Source organism: Alosa pseudoharengus, unplaced genomic scaffold, assembly GCF_046254945.1.
Source record: "Alosa pseudoharengus isolate Yale_2024_CS ecotype anadromous, Long Island Sound unplaced genomic scaffold, YU_APseudo_1.1 YU_APseudo_1.1_scf_4, whole genome shotgun sequence".
Classification (NCBI taxonomy): domain Eukaryota; kingdom Metazoa; phylum Chordata; class Actinopteri; order Clupeiformes; family Clupeidae; genus Alosa; species Alosa pseudoharengus.
Genome location: NW_027468774.1, coordinates 7,304,251 through 7,324,303, shown reverse-complemented (window position 1 = coordinate 7,324,303; position 20,053 = coordinate 7,304,251). Strand labels below are relative to the sequence as shown.

Here is a 20,053-nt window from a genome sequence, read left to right as displayed (position 1 = left end):
ATCTGTGTTCTGAAGCATCATCCTCATCCCCACCACACTGACATGGGGTTCTTATTGTGAGGATAGTGCATGTGAATGCATGCACATCTTCAACCTTGTCAGAATCAGCTTCAACTCCGAAACGATTTTTCACCTTTGACCCGTTCAGGATGGGGGCGACGGTTTGGGGAAGCGACGGACGGACAACGGGGAGGTGGGGCGTTGGAAGCTGACGGACGACCCACCTCCCAGCAAGAAAAAGCCCCTCTCCCTGGAGGACGGCCCCCGCCAGGACGGACACAAGCGCAAGAAGGAGAAAGAACTGCCCCAGGAGAGCGCACCCAAGAAGAAGGTGAGATGGAGGGAACGAGTGGAGAGAGGGATGAGGAGAGGATGGATTAGAGAGAGAGAATGGAGGAGAGAGAGTGAAGAGAGATGAGGAGAGAATGGAGGGGAGAGAGAGAGAGTGGAGAGAGGGATGAGGAGGGGGAGAGGAGAGGGGGAGAAGAGAGTGAACAGAGGGATGAGGAGAGAAAGGTGGAGTAACAGGAGAGAGTGAGGAAAACTTGAGAGAGATATGAATTATGATGAGTGGAGAGAGGAAGGTCAGGTGAAGAGAGAGAGAAAGAGTTTGAAAGAGTGTCTGTTGTCATGCCGTCTCAGAGTCCAACAGAGAGAGCAAAGTATGATGGAGAATTAGCGCACAGAAAGAGACAGGTGTAGCTAGCGCACAGAAAGAGACAGGTGTAGCACACAGAGAGAGACAGGTGTAGCAACAGGTGTAGCGCACAGAGAGAGACAGGTGTAGCACACAGAGAGAGACAGGTGTAGCAACAGGTGTAGCGCACAGAGAGAGACAGGTGTAGCACACAGAGAGAGACAGGTGTAGCAACAGGTGTAGCGCACAGAGAGAGACAGGTGTAGCACACAGAGAGAGACAGGTGTAGCACACAGAGAGAGACAGGTGTAGCACAGAGAGAGAGACAGGTGTAGCAACAGGTGTAGCGCACAGAGAGAGACAGGTGTAGCACACAGAGAGAGACAGGTGTAGCTAGCACGCAGAAAGAGACAGGCGTAGCACACAGAGAGACACACAAGTACATGTGTACAGTACGACTGCCTGCAACTAACATTTGTTTTCATACTTGATTAATCCGTTCATTATTTTTATTGATTAATTTATTAGTTGGTTGATAAAATGTCACTGAAATTGTAAAAGGTTGCAATCAGAGATTCGAGATATTTTTTGGGATCATACTGAAATGACGAAGCGGCAGCGGCAAGCGTAACACAACACTCAGACCATAATAAGTTCTGTCTCGTTCCTAAGTAACACAAATGGTTTGCCTAAACTGACAATTGAATATGCTCGCCTTGCGCTTTGAAAGTTGAACCAAGTTCAACGCTCAGCTTGTTCAACACTAGCTTTACGCTAGCGCTGCAGCCGTTCCGCTGCCGAACCATAGAGACCAATAGGAAACCTGCCGCTTGCCTCTGGCCAGTGTGATCCCTGCCTAAAGCAATGACAAGCCAATTAACCGATTACCAAAATAGTTGAAAACTAATCAATTAATTGTTGTAACCCTAGTGCACAGAGGGGAGATAAGTAGAGAAAGAGTAGAGGAGAAGAAAGACACACACACACACACACACACTCTCACACACAGGTGAGCAGAGGACCGACACATCCATACAGTTTTCATCAGTAGCCTCTGATTTGAGTGTAAACCTTGAACGCGTCTCTGTCCTTCTCACTTGTAACACTCTCACTCTCCCTGTCTTTGTTTTAGATGAAAGGTGCCCGAGAAAAGCACCTAAAAAAGGTATGTGCGACTTCATGTGTTTCTATCGATAGCATGTGAAGTTCTGTACACGGTGATTTAAACTAGGCAGCTTAGGGTAGCTTTCATGGCGGTCTTTGGCCCATCAACACACACACACACACACACAGAAGAGTTGGTGGAGGGGTAATTGTGAAGCAGGAACAGAAAGAGAGAGTGTGTGATGTTTCCGCCCACCCCCCCGCACACTGTGAAAGTTGACAGGTGGGGGGACTCTCGCTCTCCCCCAAAGCTGCTTGTTAACTTTTACAAACAGCCTAACTAAGAATGAGTGCACTCAAGGTGACAGACTGTCATGGGGAGCAAGGACTTCAAAGGGTGAAGGGGGTTGGGGGGGGGATCCTGGTGTGACGACGCTGCCGGCCTGAAGGGGCTCTGAGGCTGTGTGGAGTCAGAAGATAAGAAGAAGCTGACTGCTCAGGTCCTTTCACCGTCCTCATGCAGGCTACAGTTTCATTCAGGCTCCAGTTATTTCTATTGAAATACATAGCAAGGGGGAGGAAAATGACGCTCGACTCCTCTCTTTCTTTTTTTAGTGTCTGTCTGTGGCTGTATGCTACAGTCCACATCTAGCTAAAGATTTTCTGTGAGAGATTACCTGTTTAATATAGTCACCCCAACCCCAATAGTGAAGCTTAGCACCAGCCCTAATGATGGCTACTTGATGAATGATTTTCTGTGAGAGATTACCTGTTTAATATAGCCACTCCAACCCAATAGTGAAGCTTAGCACCAGCCCTAATGATGGCTATGTGATGAATGTGGAAGAAGCTGTTGTGCTTTCATCATTTTAATCTCATTTAAGTTCACCTTCATATGCTGCCATGAATGATGTTACTATTTTGGCCATGAGGTTCTCCCGTGTTCTAAATGTTCTTCGTTTTGTTTTAGATGTTCTCTCTTGTTCTTGATGAAATTCCTCTTCCTCTTGATCTAAAGTCCTTGGTCTTGTTCTTGTGGAAATTCCACTTCCTCTTAATCTAAAGTTCTTGATACTCTCTCTCTCTCTCTCTCTCTCTCCCTCTCCCCCTCTTGTTCTTGAGGTTTTCTCTCTCTTGTTCTCAATGTTCTCTCTGTTTTGTTCTCTTGTTCTTGACGCTCTCTTTTTTGTTCTTGATGTTCTCTCTTGTTCTCTTGCTCTCTTGTTCTGTTGTTCTTGATTTTGTTCTTCTCTCTCGCGTTCATTTGTTCTTGATGTTCTCTCTCTTTCTCTCTGTCTCGTTCTGTTTTTCTTGATTTTCTCTCTTCTTCTCTCTCCTCGGTGGCCAGAAGCAGAAGCCCAACGCCGACGCGTCCGAGACCAACGGGCCCAACTCCTCATCCGGCGGGGGTCAGGGCTCGGGCGGCGGCTCCAACTCGGGCCCAGCGTCGTCAGGCGGGACCTCATCGGCGAGTCAGGACCAGCGTTCACACCAGCGCGAGAAACTCGAGCGCTTCAAGCGCATGTGCCAGATGCTGGAGCGGGCGCGCGACTCCACCTCCTCCTCCTCGTCCAGCTCTGAGTCTGACTCTGAGTCCGACTCGGACTCGCCATCGGGCGGCGCTGCGTCCGACCCCCCCTCGCCTCCCCCGGTCGCCTACGGCAACAGCAGCAGCAGCTCCAGCGCGGCGCGGGACCGGGAGAGGGAACGCGAGCGGAACCGGCGACTGGCCGAGCTGGGCTTCAGCGCTAGCGAGGACTCGGAGGCCGACGGGCCCGAGGACGAAAAGGACGAGCGGCCCGAGGAGACCACGAGCGGCACGGACAAATCGACGGCCGCCGCGCGCAGGCGAGGGGCCGGGGACTCGGCGGCGTCTCAGCGAGGAGGTCGCAAGGTCAAGGACGAGCCCCAGGACGAGCAGGACGGGCCTGAGAGGGGCCGCAAGGGGACGCTGCTGCCCCCTCCCTCGCCTCTCTCCTCCAGCCAATCGCAGCCCTCCTCCGGCCACGGTGGACCCTCGCCCAGCCAAGATGGCTTCTCCTCGTCGTCCACCAAGCGCAGCAACGGGCAGGAGGCTCGGAACGGTCGCACGCGAGCAGGAGGTGGACGTGAGGCCCAGGAGAAGGAGAACGCCAACAGCAGCGGAGGAGCTGGAGGCCTGGCCAACCACCGGCACGCCGGCAGCAAAAGCGGCCGCAGCGGCAGCAACAAGATCCGCAGCGCTAACCGGCAGAACCAGCAGGGCGGCGCCGGTGGGTCATCGGGGCGAGGCGGCGCGGGGGGTGCCATCTCGGCCACCACCACGGCCAACGGGGGTGGCGGGGCGCTGTTGCTGGGCAACCCGGCAGGCGGGCTGGCCGCGTCTCCGCGGTCGCAGACGGCCTCGCGGCTCGGTCACCAGCAGCCGCGCTCGCAGCTGGTCAAGCGGAGCCCGCCGGCCGTGCCGTCGCCGCCGCGGCCCGTGCAGATGGAGCGGCACCTCGTACGCCCGCCGCCGGCCTGCCCCGAGCCCCGCTGCCTGCCCCTGGACGGGGGTGCCTCGCACGTGCTGCCCCGCGACGTCTGGCTGCGCGTCTTCCAGCACCTGAGCCAGCGAGAGCTCTGCGTCTGCATGCGAGTCTGCCGCACCTGGAGCAGATGGTAGGCAACAGCGCTGACACCAGCGGGAGGGAGAGGTTAGGGGTGAGAGGTTAGGGGTGGGTTGAAGGCAAACACACACACACACACATACACACATACACGTCCGGGTGCTAGAGAGATAGTTCCTGGAAAATTGTTTTTTAATGGCACTGAGAACGATCACCTTGTTTCAATGTTTGTTTTCTCATGTAGTGTCATAAACAAACATGTTTTGTCAGAACTCAGACCTGAAGCCCAACATGGCAAGTGTGTGCAGTGCACATGGCCAAAGCATGGATCTCACTACCCCAGGCAATCAGGTTATCTCCTCCCTACATGCCCCCTGGTCCCAAGGGCCAGCACTCATCTGGTCCCTCAGAGTGAGTAGAGGTCAGAGGTCAGGCGGAATGGCATGCAGAAGGCAGAGAGGAGGGCAGCAGGGGTCATACAGTATGTGTGGTCAAAGATACAGAAGTTTAAGGAGTGTGATGGGTAAATTAAGACTTATCATCATTATTATTATTATTGTTATTATCATCATTATTATAGCGCATCCACACGTGGTACTGCATGGTGTCTTCTCACATGTTAAAAAGTCACAAGTCAGCATAGATAGTTTTTTTACCCTGTAGGAGATGAGTTGTGCAAACCATATTTGGATATACTGCCAACTAGGGGTGTCACGATTCTCCAAATCCTCGATTCGATGTAAATTTCGATTTTAAAGTCACGATTCGATTCGATTTTCGATCTTTTTAAAATATTACTATTAATGCATTCCTTATATGTTATTTACTCCTTTTGGCCTTTTCCTTTTCTTTTTCGGGGGGCTTTTATTTTGAAACCGCTTTGAAACCGTTCCAACCGCGAGGTTGTAATGTAAACAGAACTAACTTTAGGCTAAAACAAAGACGTGAACATAGTAAAATGAAACAACACAGAATGTTAATTTGATTGTTTCAAAGTAGCAAGAGGGGCTTTGATTTCGGTAGGTTTATGTGTAGGCCTATATTTTAACTGGCTGCAGCCTAAAATTAGAAGAGTGTTGACGCTGTAGTTCAGCACGTGCATGTGTGTTTGTGCGTCTTGGTCTTGGCATACATGCTGGACGTGACATTGGGGGTGTGGCTGCATCGTCGATTCTACTTTTAAGTTCGAAGTTCGAGATTGAGATGTAATTTCGATCGATTTCGAAATAAAATCGAAATCATGACACCCTTACTGCCAACTTGTACAGTTTGTATTTTAAACTTCTGAAATACATTTGCAGTGTCACTATTTTGACAGTCTGCTTATTTTTGCATGATGTAATACTGCTTAGTTTATTGCCGAGTTTAATGTGATGATGTGGTGGGGCTAGAAGGAAGTCAGAGGGGACTTCCCATTACCCATCTGTGTTTTAATGAGTTGGGGCGAAACATGAAATAATCAGTGTGGTGGGCATTTCACAGATGGTGTTGGGCTCTCAGCTCAGCCTGTTGATCTCTTAGCTGCAGTATTGCTTTTCACCCTGGTGGGCAGTGTGGGGCTTCTCTTTACCAGCTGATTCCCTCCTCAATATGATGCTCTTCAGAGAGTACCTCCTCTCCTAGCACTAATAACTGGACATGCTAATCTAGCACTTACCTCCTCTCCTAGCACTAATAACTGGACATACACTGGACTTATTGCTGCACCATCATGTCCTTGATCCTATACGAGTTGTACTTATTGCTGCAGCAACATGTCCTTGATCCTATGCGAGTTGTACTTATTGCTGCAGCAACATGTCCTTGATCCTATGCGAGTTGTACTTATTGCTGCACCACCATGTCTTTGTCACACTGTATTGGACTCTGGATTGATTGAAGTGTTAGCTAAGTGACTAAATGCAATGATGCCAGGATGACCTTAAATACCCCTTAATATGAGATTCTCTTAAGATGTTGAATGCATAACAGGCAAGCTACACCATGCAGGTAACTGAAGCTTTCCGTTCGCTGAGCGTATGCTGCAACAATCAGCTTCCACTATAATCAATGGAACTGGCTACACTAGACGTGATGGTGGCGTATACATTTGAACAAAATTAGATAAGTTTTAAAGAACTGTTTTTACACTCCGCAGACGGAACACGTCAGTTCTGTGCCTGGTGCAGTCTATCTGTAAGGCAAGTTTTGAGCAATATTGAGAGTCACATGACCTGGTTCCTAGGTCTACATTGGAGCAATGTAGTCAGGTAATCTCAGAATTCTAGTTTGTAGAATTCTGATTGGGTGATTATGAAAATCGCTGTACACTGTCAAAGTCAAAAGTTCTCTAGATGCAAACTTGTTGGCCAGTGCCAATGGGAAGGTGGCCAAGCAACATCGTTGGGCAGCATTTTTCAGATAGTTTCCCAGTGCATCATCACCCTCCGGCTCTGTAAGAAACTGCTGATGTTCTGCAGGGAATGTGAATTCACACAGCAAGACAGGTTTAACCCAAGTATTTCACAACCAGTGCCAGCAGGCACAGATGTGCTGAGTTTGTCTTTCCACAGATGTGTTGAGTGAGTTTTGAGATTTGAGTTGAGATTCTCACTTTCGTATTCTGTGCTCTCTCCTCCCACACTCCATCCCTCTCCTCTTCTTTCACTTGTTTGCATCATTTCTGCTCCTCCTCTCCTCTCCTCTCATACTCTCCTCTGCCTTTGTCTCCTCGCTTCATTTTGTCTCTCTCCTCCTCTTCCCTGCTCCTCTTCCTCCTCTTCCCTGCTCCTCTTCCTCCTCTTCCCTGCTCCTCTTCCTCCTCTCTGCTCTCTATTGCTCTCTCCCTTCCTCCTCCTCCCTTCCTCTCCTCCCCTTCTTCCCTGCTACTCTTCCTCCTCCTCTCTCTTCTTTCTCTCTTCCTCTCCTCCCCCCCCCCGCCCCCCCTGGGCTCCTGCAGGTGTTGTGATAAGAGGCTGTGGACGCAGATTGACCTGAGCCGGCAGCGCTCCATCACCCCCCCAATGCTGAGTGGTATAATCCGGCGGCAGCCTGTCTCACTGAACCTGGGCTATACCAACATCTCCAAGAAGCAGCTCATGTGGCTCATCAACCGCTTGGAAGGTAACATCACCCCCACACCACATCACACTACAGTTCTCCAATTAGCTCCAATTCTACCACAAACCACTTACCCCCTGATTCCCATTTTTACACTTTTTTTTTTGTTTTTAGAAAAATGTATCTTTATTATTTTACTACTTTTATTGACGTTGTGTGACTTAAAGGTTATATCAGCGATTTCAGGCCCAAAAAAGGCCCAAACAAATGATCACATTCATCTAATCTTTCCTAACGATCCGCTAGCTGCCTGCCCCAAAAAAACGTCAAAAAAACGTGTCTCTGTAGGCAACCTAGGCTCAGAGATCTGTACACACAAACAATTGCTACCAACATAGGTTGGTAACCCATCAAAGGCAAAATAAAGTGTTTCAACCAATAACCAACGAGATGCGCGTTTAGGAGAGTTTTAATTGCGCGGGAGGGAGGGGGAGGGAGTAGCGAGCTAGCTCTCTGTTTTGTTTGAACATCAACAGAAGTGACGTATCCCCGCTATCGCTGATACAACCTTTAACTAGCCTTTTAAGGTTATTGGATGTGGGTTATATGAAATGCCAACATGTCCGGCTGCTATTGTCTGATGTTGTCCTCTGTTGATTTATGAATGTGGTAAAAATGTGGTGCCTGATGCCTGCAGAGGCACACCTGCTCCCTGATCATGGTTTCTAGCTCGTCCATCCTGTTTTCCATTGTATGAGTCAGAAAAAATCAGAGGTGCACAACCTGTCAGCAGGAGGCTGAAATTCAACACCCACCAGTGGCATCGACCTCATTTTAGCATCACACTCCCATGCAGGGCCTTGAATGGTGACTATACTGCTTGCTTTAGGCATCAACATAACCTTATGCTAACTAGCTGAGGCTAAGTGCTCTGGTAAAGCACTTTGTGACTTTTGTGTGGGAGAAGTGCTAGATAATAAATGTGGTTTACCTATTCACATAACCCTCTAAAGCCACCCCAACCTCTGGCATTGACCTGTGATGGAAAGACTTTTGTCCATCAGGTCAGCAAGTGGAGGCTTGCTTCCAGTGGAAATAAATGTGGCTTCCATCTTTCATCTTCTGGTCTTTGCTGCTAAATAAGATTAGCCTTTAGTGGAGAATAAAGGCTCAACACACACACACACACACACACACACACACACACACACACACACACACAAATATAACACAAATCAGTTCAGCCTGCTGTTGGGCTCTCAGTTCAGCCTGATGTTGGGCTCTCAGTTCAGCCTGCTGTTGAGCTCTCAGTTCAGCCTGCTGTTGGGCTCTCAGTTCAGCCTGCTGTTGGGCTCTCAGTTCAGCCTGCTGTTGGGCTCTCAGTTCAGTCTGGTGTTGGGCTCTCAGCTCAGTCTGGTGTTAGGATCTCAGCTCATTTGGTAGGTCTGTCATCCTGCCTTGCTCTTGCCTTGCTCACTAAATGCTCACCAAAGCTTTTAATACTGTGCCCTTTGGCTGCGGAGCTTTAACGGAGGGAGATTTAATTGTCGGCAGTACAATTCTCTTTGTGTGTGTGTGTGTGTTCTGTAAAGATGTCATGCTTTAACTAAGTCTTGCTAACTGGCGTCAGCAAGGCCAACAGTCCCAGTGGCTGCCAAGGCTCTTTAGCTCACCAGTGGGCTAACTCCTTTATTACTGCCTCTGTAAGTCCTGTGCGGTCCAGCTCACATGATGTAACGGAGGCAAAGGCGAAGCGCCCTCACAAGGCCAACTCTGTCTGATGGACCAGCCTGATGAAACTCTGGCCTCTGCCTTGTAAAGCACCTTTGAGTCGCAGAAACGCTGCTGAAAATACAGTGGATAGACGTTTTTATGCACTGAGTGCTGTGGGAATTTTCAGTGCCGCCTTTTGATGATTCGGCAAAAGCTTTTTTGGTGTGTTTTTTTGGCTTCATTTGTTTTATTTAGGTTTTATATTTTTATCAGTTTTAGGCTTGGAATGTAATGAACCTATTTACAGCTTGTATTTGCTGACGGCAGTCTTGGGGGGGGGGGGGGGGGGCTCATTACCTAAATCTTTGAGTTAGAAGTGTGTTTATATTTTACTATCTTTACTTTATTTCACAACAAAGTACTTGTCTCAGAAAAGAGTCAAATCCCAACTTTCCCTCAAGCTTTCTGCAGTCCTGCTTGGTGGAGGTTGGAGATGGCCTGGTGGAGGAGGGGCTGAGACCTAAAAATGCTGCATGTTTGGAGGGATTTGGAAAGTTGAGGTTGGGAGAGGATGTAACTGTCAGGTGGATGAAAATGGCAAGACTGTGCCATTATGGTGCTTGTGAGTGTGTGAATGTTGCTGTGTCTGTGTGCAAGTTTGCTGGAGCTGGAACATATAGTATCCCAATGAATAGGACTGTGCCTTTGTGTTGTATATGATTGTGTAAATCTCTCACTGTGCCATTGTGTTGGTTGTAACTGTGTAAATCTCTCTCTCTGTAGCCGTGACTACCGTTGTCTTGGTTGTAACTGTGTAAATCTCTCTGTAGCCGTGACTACTGTTGTCTTGGTTGTAACTGTGTAAATCTCTCTCTCTGTAGCCGTGACTACCGTTGTCTTGGTTGTAACTGTGTAAATCTCTCTCTCTGTAGCCGTGACTACCGTTGTCTTGGTTGTAACTGTGTAAATCTCTCTCTCTGTAGCCGTGACTACCGTTGTCTTGGTTGTAACTGTGTAAATCTCCTCTGTGTCGGCGTGCAGGTCTGCTGGAGCTGGACGTGTCGGGGTGCCCGTGGGCGTCCGTGTCGGCCCTGTGCCAGGCTGTGTGCCCGTGTCTGCGTCTGCTGGACCTCAGTCGCGTCGAGGACCTCAAGGACTCCAACCTGCGCGAGTTGCTGGCCCCGCCCAATGCCGACACGCGCTCAGGTGAGGCTCGCAGGGGTCATCAGAGGTCACGCCACACACACACACACACACCACCGAGCTGGTAGACAGGCAGTGAGGGCTACCTGCTTCTCCTTATACACGTACATTTAGTTATTCATACATTCTGTCATTCGAAACTTCCAAAAATAATATTAACATATTATTCATGTTGTTGTGCCAAAATGTGGCCTTTCTAATAGCCATCATGAAAATGGAGGATTTGAGAACTGTGTCTCAACAAATGATGTAGCTCATTTCTGGTTCCAGTTAATGAGCTGCTTTCCTCATTCATCATTGGAATCGGGTTCCTTTTGTTTGTGTGTGTGTGTGTGTGTGTGTGTGTGTTTCTGTCTGTCTGTCTGTCTCACATAACTTAAAATACTGATCTGATTTAGTTCAAATTTTCATTCAAAGTAAAGGGTCCTCCAACATGATTCAGTTAATCATGTATTTTCCTACATTTCCTGTGCTCCATTTTCTCTCCCTCTCTCTCTCTCTCTCTCTCTCTCTCTCTCTCTCTCTCTCTCTCTCTCTGCCTCTCTGCTCTATCCCTCCCTCCATCCCTGTGGTTCCCCTGCGCTCCCTCAGCTCACGGTGAGAACCGAGGCGGGCGCTTCCAGAACGTGACGGAGTTGCGTGTGGCGGGGCTGGACGTGACGGACGCCGCGTCGCGGCTGCTAGTGCGCTACCTGCCCCACCTGACTAAGCTGGACCTGAGTCAGTGTGGGAACATCACAGACCAGACCATCCACACACTCACATCGCCAATCTCACCACTGCGGGAGAGTCTCACGCACGTCAACCTGGCAGGTGTGTATGCACGCACACACACACACACACACACACACACACACACATACACGCTCACTCGCTTGCTCGCTCTTCACAGGTCAGACCATCTACACCACGGGTGTCCAAACTTTTTGACTCAAGGGCCACATTGGGTTTTGAAAATTGGCCGGCGGGCCACACACACAAAAAAATAATAATGAAAAAACAGAATTACTTTGTCATTTAAATATATATATATTGTTTTGTATCATTTAAATGACAAAGTAATACTGATGTAGAAAATGAATTTCTTACGAAATACTGTTCATTTGATGTTGTTTAATTCATTTATAAATGGTGCACTGTCACTTTAAGGCTCTTTTGCCAGCTCCACTAGCCTATGGCTAGTACTGTGCCTATGGCTCACAGTTTATAAATGGTCAGTAGTGGAAACTACTGTTGCCATCGCGATTTCCTTTTAAAGGTTTCTTATAAAAAGGAGATATCAATTATCAACAATAACAAGCCAGCTGGAAGCTGTCGAAGTCTCTCCCTCTTGTGCACGCTGAAATGCGTTCCCAATTAAATGGAGTAGCATAACGAAGTTAGATCTGCTGCAATGGAGATACTATGTATCTCGATGTAACAAGCTGTTTTGACATTGACATGGTAAACGCTTTCTAAGAAGAGTGTAAAGCAGTTTGCAGTAGCCTAAAGTTATTCACAACGTTGTCTATGCTGGAATAGCGAGCGGCCTATGATAACCTAATTAATTAAATGCAGGACAGGCCGGATTAAAGTGCGTGGCGGGCCGGATCTATGATAAACTAATAAATGCTCGGCAGGCCGGATTAAAGTGCGTGGCGGGCCGGATCTATGATAAACTAATAAATGCTCGGCGGGCCGGATTAAAGTGCGTGGCGGGCCGCAGTTGGCCCGCGGGCCGTAGTTTGGACACCCCTGATCTACACACACAGGTCCCAATCTGACCACTGCGGGAAAGTCTCACACACACACACACACACACACACACACACAGCCATAGCCACACTAAAGGCTGATTTATGCTTCAGCGTAGAATCGACGGCGTATCCCCGCGGACCCATCCATACCGCCACACACAGTAGCTTGACGTGCACCTCCAAACATTTGTTAGGACTGTGATTGGTCAACTCGTCCTGTGTGTTGATAACGGGTGTTTCAAACTGTCTACTGTGGGGAGTTAGCAACATGCTAATTCACTGACATAAGCTTTGCAAATAAACTAAGATATATTTTGGTCACAATGACTGGGTTATCCGTTTGTAAAGTGTCTATATGTCAGTAACGTTTTGAAATTAGCACTTTGCCAGCAAGCAGTACTTTGTGGGCAGCTTTGCTAAAGTTTGCTTGCTAACATAACACAAACTGGCTGGCAGACACCTCGCAAATAACCTCAGACTTATTTTCTGGTTAAAATAACTAGGTCAATGGATTTTACTGTGTCTATTTCTCAATACTTTTTACAAAATCTAAGTAAGAAAAGGCCAAACATATAAGATTAAAATTTCAGCACGACAGTCTATGGGATTTGCCATTCTGAGTACCGTTTGGTGGTGAGATACGCAGACACAGACGACACAGAACTTCCAAGCCACGCACCCCCTAGCGTTATGCCGGTGAAATTCACCGCGATGCAAAGCAACCCCGACACAGAATTCCGAATGGGTCACGACGCCGTAGGAGCGACAGCTTAGCATAAATCAGCCTTAAGCTTCCAATCGAGGGGGGCCTCAAGGTTGCTTTATGCTTCTGCATTGAATTGACGGAAAAGCCCTGTGCGTCGCCGTGGACGCCCTCCTCGCAAATAACCTCAGACTTTTATCTGGTTACAATTGACACACACATCTCTAATATCACCGCTGCTGGGAGAGGTTTTTTTTTAAAGAATGTATTTTTTTATTATTTATACCCCGTATAAGAGAGAGCACAATACATAAGTTCAGTATAAGTATATATAAGTATATATACTCTTTTGATCCCATTTATCCCAATCCGTGAATTAGTGAAACACACAGTGAACACACAGTGAGGTGAAGCACACACTAATCCCGGCGCAGTAAGCTGCCTGCTACAGCGGCGCTCGGGGAGCAGTGAGGGGTTTGGTGCCTTGCACAGCCGTTCCTACTGGTCGGGGTTCGAACCGGCAACCCTCCGGTTACAAGTCTGAAGCGCTAACCAGTAGGCCACGGCTGCAACAAAAAAAAAAAAAAGTTCTAGAGACATAGCTATAGGGCATCATAAATAGAACCGACTAGCAAATAGTTTTTGTTATTTTGGCTCTGCAAAAGGTTGAAAGACAATTTTCATAAATCTAAAGGCACTTGGTAAACAATGTTCAAATTGCTATCAAATCAAATTAACAGTCTACAAAGCAAAGCAAAAGGTCAAGGAGTTGAAAGGAGCCTTTGAATTCATACAAAGCTTATTCAGCGGATTTGGATGGAGATCAGCTATGTGAATACATTTACATTCATTCATTTAGCAGACACTTTTATCCAAAGAGACTTGCGTATGTCAATTATATTACAAGGGCCATTTTCCCCAAAGGAACTTGTACCTTGCCACGAGCACAAAGCTGGAAGCAGGGAATTAAACCCACAACTTTTCAGGCTACTGCATGCTAGCCCAGCTCCTTAGCCACTACGATACCACACTAAGGCATGCTAGCCCAGCTCCTTAGCCACTTCGCTACCACACTACTGCATGCTAGCCCAGCTCCTTAGCCACTACGCTACCACACTACTGCATGCTAGCCCAGCTCCTTAGCCACTACGCTACCACACTACTGCATGCTAGCCCAAACCACTACGATACCACACTACTGCATGCTAGCCCAGCTCCTTAGCCACTACGCTACCACATTACTGCATGCTAGCCCAGCTCCTTAGCCACTACGCTACCACACTACTGCATGCTAGCCCAGCTCCTTAGCCACTACGCTACCACACTACTGCATGCTAGCCCAGCTCCTTAGCCACTACGCTACCACACTACTGCATGCTAGCCCAGCTCCTTAACCACTACGCTACCACACTACTGCGTGCTAGCCCAGCTCCTTAACCACTACGCTACAACCGCCCCGAATAGGCTACTACTAATATAAAGCATGAGTAGTTCTTGGCCATGTTCATTTAGTCAAAGTTGCTCTCGTAGCAAAACAGGCTGGAGACCCCTGATTGTAGACCTACAGACTGACCCCTGATTGTAGACCTACAGACTGACCCGACACTCATCTATTCAAGCCGCCTCCTCCTCCACGCCACTGGGCTGAAAAATCTTCACTTAATGTGACTCAGTTTCCTCATTCTAATTATCTCCACCTACTCATCTATTTCTGACTTTCACACCCTCCTCCACTCTCCCTCCTCCTGTGTCTGAGCCCTCTCCATCCTCCTATGGCTTAAACCCCCCCCTCCTCCCTCCATCGCCTCCCTTTCACACTTTTTGTATCCTCACTTCTCTCTTCTCCTCCAGCTCCTCTCCTCTCTCTCTTCTCTCTCTCTCTACCCATCCACACTCCTTCCTGGCTGACGTCTTGACTCTTTCCATTCGTCTGCTCTTCATCAGCTCTTCCTCCCTGTTCCCCGTAATCTCAGAGTGGCGTGTGCGTCAGCGGCGCGCTCATCAGCTCTCGTTTCCCTCCCGTCTGTGTCTGTTTATGGAGTATCACTCTCCCACTCCTCTCATCCTCTCAACACCTCCTCTCCTCCACTCCTTTATATCCTTTTCTTTACTCTTTTTCAGTGACTCACCGCCTGTCTTTGTAGGACTCTCTCACTCACACACACACTCACACTCACACTCACACACACACACACACACACACACAATCACGCTCACGCTCACACTCACACTCACACTCACACTCACACTCACCCTCACTCACACAATCACACTCACACTCACACTCACACTCACTCACACAATCACACTCACACTCACACTCACACTCACACTCACACTCACACTCACACACACTCACACTCACACTCACACATTCTCACACTCACACATTCACACACTCACACTCACACATTCACACACTCTCACACTCACACACACACACACACACCATCTCTGGCCTGCTCACCTCACTGTAATCTGATAATCTCTGCTCTGTGCTGGTAGTGCTGCTGGGTACTGGTGATGTATGAGCTAATATCTTGGCCATGGTGATTATTGTGTACTGCGAAAATGTTGTGTTGTGTACTGCATATGTTAGACATTACTTTTGGTATTAAACATATCAACCCCCCCACCCCCCCACCTCTCCCCATCCCCCTCTCTCTCTCTTCTCTCTCTCTACCCCCCACCTCTCCCCACCCCCCTCTTTCTTCTTCTCTCTCTCTTCTCTCTCTCTTCTCTCTCTACCCCCCCCACCTCTCCCCATCCCCCTCTTTCTTCCTCTCTCTCTCTCTCTCTCTCTCTCTCTCTCTCTCTACCCCCCCACCTCTCCCCATCCCCCTCTCTCTCTACCCCCCCACCTCTCTCTCTCTCTCTCCCCCCCCCCCCTGTAGGCTGTGTGAAGGTGACAGAGCAGTGCTTGCCGCTGTTGCGCCGCTGTGCCTCTCTGCAGAGTGTGGACCTGCGCTCCTGCAGCCAGCTGGGCCCTGACGCCTGCCAGCTGCTCTCCTTCCCCCCACCCCCGCACCCGCCGCACGACCACACAACGCTGCTCAAGAACAGCTAAGGAACCCCCCGCACCCGCCGCACGACCACACAACGCTGCTCAAGAACAGCTAAGGAACCCCCACCTGACCCCCCGCACCCGCCACACGACCTCACAACGCTGCTCAAGAACAGCTAAGGAACCCCCCGCACGACCACACAACGCTGCTCAAGAACAGCTAAGGAACCCCCCGCACCCGCCGCACGACCACACAGCGCTGCTCAAGAACAGCTAAGGAACCTAACCGGGAAACCGCACCCACCCCACCCACCCTCAACGCAGAACGCTGCTCAGTAACTGAGGAACCCCACCTGCTTTCCAAGCCTCCTGCACCCCCGCACCCCCCGGTCCCCACACACCCGCCTGTCATGCTTCAGAACAGCTGAGAAACCCGCCCCAATCCTGATCCAACACAACACAACACAACACAACACAGCGTGAGCCAAACCCACTCTACTCTACTGGACCCGACCCTACCGGACCCTACCGGACCCGACCCGACCCTACCGGACCCTACCGGACCCACGACCACACTACAGCTCTACTACAGAGAGGGAGGAGCCGGAAAGGAGGAGAGGAGCAGAACAAGTAACCGTGGACAACCATTAAGAGCCCACCTAGCCCCCCCAGCCCTCCCTTGCTGCATATCTGAACAGACTCGTAACAAAGGCTGAAACACAAACACATAAACACACAAACACAAACAAACAAACAAACACACACACAGTCGGGAGGCTGACTAAATTTAGCATGTACATATTCGGTATCTGTACAATGGGTGTGTGTGTGTGTGTGTGCGCACGTGCGTGCGTGCGTGTGTGTATGCGTGTATGTATATAAATGTAGTTAACTGTAAATTATCCACGGTCTGCTCCCTTGTTCGACTTCATCCCACTCCACACCTTGGGTTTTTCCATTCACACACACTCACACACACTCACTCGCCCTCCATCCATCCATCTACCCCCCCCCCCCCCCCCCCCACACACACACACTGCACTTCAAGGCCTCCCCTCTCCCATCTGGTAACCCAGCAGCTTGCTGTCTGTCTGTCTCTCTGTCTGTCTCTCTGTCTGTCTGTCTGTGACCGACCCCCTGACCCCGCCCCCACATGCAAGACTACAACGAATGTACGCAGCCTCCACTCCCAGTCAGCCAGTCAGTGTGTGAGTGTGAGTGTGAGTGTGAGTGTGAGTGTGAGTGTGAGTGTGAGTGTGAGTGTGTGTGTGTGTGTGTGTGTGTGTGTGAGTGTGTGTGTGTGTGTGTGTGTGTGTGTGGACGGTGTTCTAACCCAGTGTTGCTGTGACCGTGAAGACGTTGGAGAGATCTCCTCGTAGCATCCTCGTCTGTCATATTTCGCAATCAGCTCAGGAGGACGCTGGAGGGAGGGGGATCGTAAAATAGTGGAGAACAGCTGCAGATCTAGAACTTGAGAACCCCCTAGTCTAGGTACCCTCCAGCTGTCTGGCGTGCCATCTCTGGTTCTGTTACCCCCTTCATGTCTTCAACTGCCCCTCAGGAGCCACCCCCCCATCCAGCCATGCCCCCATACCTCCTACCCTGTGGCTCTCTCTCTCTCTCTCTCTCTCTCTCTCTCTCTCTCTCCTTTTATTTCATTACCCAATACATCGACCTTTGTCTCCAAAGCCCCCTACCCTCCCTTCACACAAACATTTGCATACACACTCCGTCATATGCACACACACACACACACACACACACACACACACTCTGTTTGCACTGATGAGGTTTACACACTCCTTTGTGGGACTAGTTGTAGGTCGTGGCCCCACACCACTCTTCTTTATGCCAGGCCAAAGCACCATGTCACCCTGTTGGGCCTCTTCCCAGACGGGAAGGTAAAAGAATATTCCAGAAGCATCAGGTCTGCTCTTGTGAGGGATTTGCGTTTTGTCCTTCCCCTGTTCCTTAGCACTCCAGGCAAGCTCACCAGTCCAGTCGCATTCTAGATTAGAACTGCTCTAGATCAACAGTCTCTCAAAACAGAATCATGTTGACATAATTATTGTGCAAATGCCATTTTTTTAATGAAAATCCAATGGGTTTAACTCACCTCCCAGCAGCAGTGACCCTCTCATTGTGAGACCAGTTCAGTATTAAACACAGAATGGTATATACAGGAGCTCAAACGAGAGTATGGTCACCTGCCAGGGTAATGACCTTGGACGGCCAATCAGTGGATGGTAATGCACCTCCCGACCCAATCCCAGATATTTAAGTTCCACATGCTGCTTGATATGGTATAATCCGCTCCACTTCTACACAGTGTTGGACCAGTTCAGGCGTAGGAACGAGAGGCGCTGGCAGATCAGTGCTCTTCAGCCATTTGACCTTGAGCAGTATTTCCCCCTGTGCGACTGCACCTGTGCTGACGGGCGTTTGTTTGGTTCGGTTCGGTTCTGTTCTGTTTGGCCAGTATGTCGGGTCAGCCCGAGCCGGTGGGTGTTGTCTTTGTGTGATGGACCGGTTGTGGTTGGTTGGCTTCTGTTCTAGTTTCAGTTGTTTTGTTTAGTTTAGTTCTTGTCTCGTCCGTAAGATGATGATGATCTCTGCCTTCTGAGCCTCCCCACCCCAGAGAAGGGCCAATGGAAGCCTGCTTAGCTTGAGCTAACAGAACCACATGACACCGCTCAGTGTTGTCATGGAGCTTTTGTTGGTGAATTAAAGTTCCGGAATCAGGACTGCCCAAGTTACAGTGTTGGGGTCTGAGGCAGAACGTGTTGACCTCTCAGTGTGGCCCGGTCTGCAACACAGGCAAGGATCAGGTCATCCCAGCCCATTTAGTGTTCTTGAGGGGTCATGCCCAAATCCACCAGATCCGCGCCCGATTGGAATAAGACTGGTTCTACAGTTGGCCACAGCCTGGTTGTGGGACTGACCAAGCATCAGGTGGTGCAGTTGTACTTTAGCTCTCCTACTGGAATGCTTGATCCATCCGTACACAACCAGGAGCCAGTTCCTCCTCCCTCTACCGTCTCAATGACGAACCAAAAGATGCACATGTATACAAGGCCTCGTACACGATGACCATTTCATGTGAAATCTTTGCCTCAATTTTCACCAAAAGCCTAATTTCTTCTCTTTTTTTGCATTGTATTTTTAAATGTAATTTATTGCGTGTCCAACTTGTAACTGTCATGTTGACAAATTGATGTTTAACGCGCGGAGCAGATCAAGATGGTGAAGAACAGTCTTCACATGAGAATTTAGACAGAGCTAAGTCAAAACTTTTATTTTTCAAGTGCTTCACTTATTTAAGAGGAAGAATTGTAAAAGAAAAAGGAAATGCTACTCCGCCTATATCATTCCTCTGTAAAACCATTTCAATCAAAACCAATTTGCCTGAATTTGAACAGCGAAATCATGCATTACTTCTTGTAATGGCTGTAATCTCTGTGTGGGTCTGAGAGAGAGTATGTGTGTGTGTATGTGTGTGGTCATTGGCAGTCATGTTCCTAACTGCTGGTGAGGGGCCTTGTGTTATTGTTCCTTTCTGTGAACCCGCAAAGGAACGATGGAGAACCATGTTGCTCATTCTAAAGCATCCTACAGACCGTGGGATCTCACCAATTCTGGCATATCAAGTGTGTGGAGTGCCACAGCTATCTTAAGGCACAGAGAACCCTGCGTTGGACTTGTGAGGCATTTTATGCATTGAACTCAAACGACTTTCTAAGGCACTGACCTGCTCTGCAGTGTCAAATGTGATTCATGAGGAATCGAGCCGAATACCCGATCACTCCTGATCCCTTTGCCCCCAATCCCTCATTTTGTAGTTGATCCTGTTCTCCCCCTTAGATTATGTAATATCGTCTGAACCAAACCATGTTCTACCCGAAAGAAGGCACTGGATCAGATAGACCATCACCACCACCATCATCATCACCACCACCATCCTAATCATCTCTTGCCAAAATTCCTGTTTTGTTCTTTCTTTTTTGAATGTTCAGGGGCATTTTTTTTATCCATTTGTTTCTTTTCTGTTTTTTATTTTGGACTTCTGTTCTGGTTTCTTCCATTGTGTTGATGAAAAGAAAGAGGAAAAGATGCAGAACAACGAGAAACAAGAGACAGAAAAAGAGAAAAAAGAAAAAAAAACTCAAGGCAGCTACTTCAGAGTGACTACTGTAAAATGATTACTGAAATAAAGAGAATGGGGTTTTGTTTTTATGCGCTGTGGATTCTGTTCAGGTGACAAGTGATCCCAAATGTTGACCGATTGTCATTCATTAGCCTTTTACAGGACGTACGAGTGACCAGATG

At 48.8% G+C, this 20,053-nt stretch overlaps 1 protein-coding gene across 2 annotated transcripts in view; it reads left to right on the top strand.

Moving 5' to 3' along the window:
- fbxl19 (F-box and leucine rich repeat protein 19) overlaps positions 1-17,292 on the top strand; it is a 31,008-nt gene extending 13,716 nt beyond the window's left edge. Inside the window, exons 5-11 of one of the 2 annotated variants that reach the window (XM_076267141.1) lie at positions 149-331; positions 1,770-1,802; positions 3,093-4,381; positions 7,268-7,431; positions 10,123-10,287; positions 10,876-11,097; positions 15,618-17,292. In XM_076267141.1, the coding sequence (XP_076123256.1) occupies positions 149-331; positions 1,770-1,802; positions 3,093-4,381; positions 7,268-7,431; positions 10,123-10,287; positions 10,876-11,097; positions 15,618-15,790 (2,229 nt within the window). In that variant the 3' untranslated portion in view covers positions 15,791-17,292. Of the gene's footprint in view, positions 1-148; positions 332-1,769; positions 1,803-3,089; positions 4,382-7,267; positions 7,432-10,122; positions 10,288-10,875; positions 11,098-15,617 lie in introns of both variants that reach the window. The other variant, XM_076267140.1, reaches the window with a different exon arrangement.
- Positions 17,293-20,053: the final 2,761 nt, after the last annotated feature.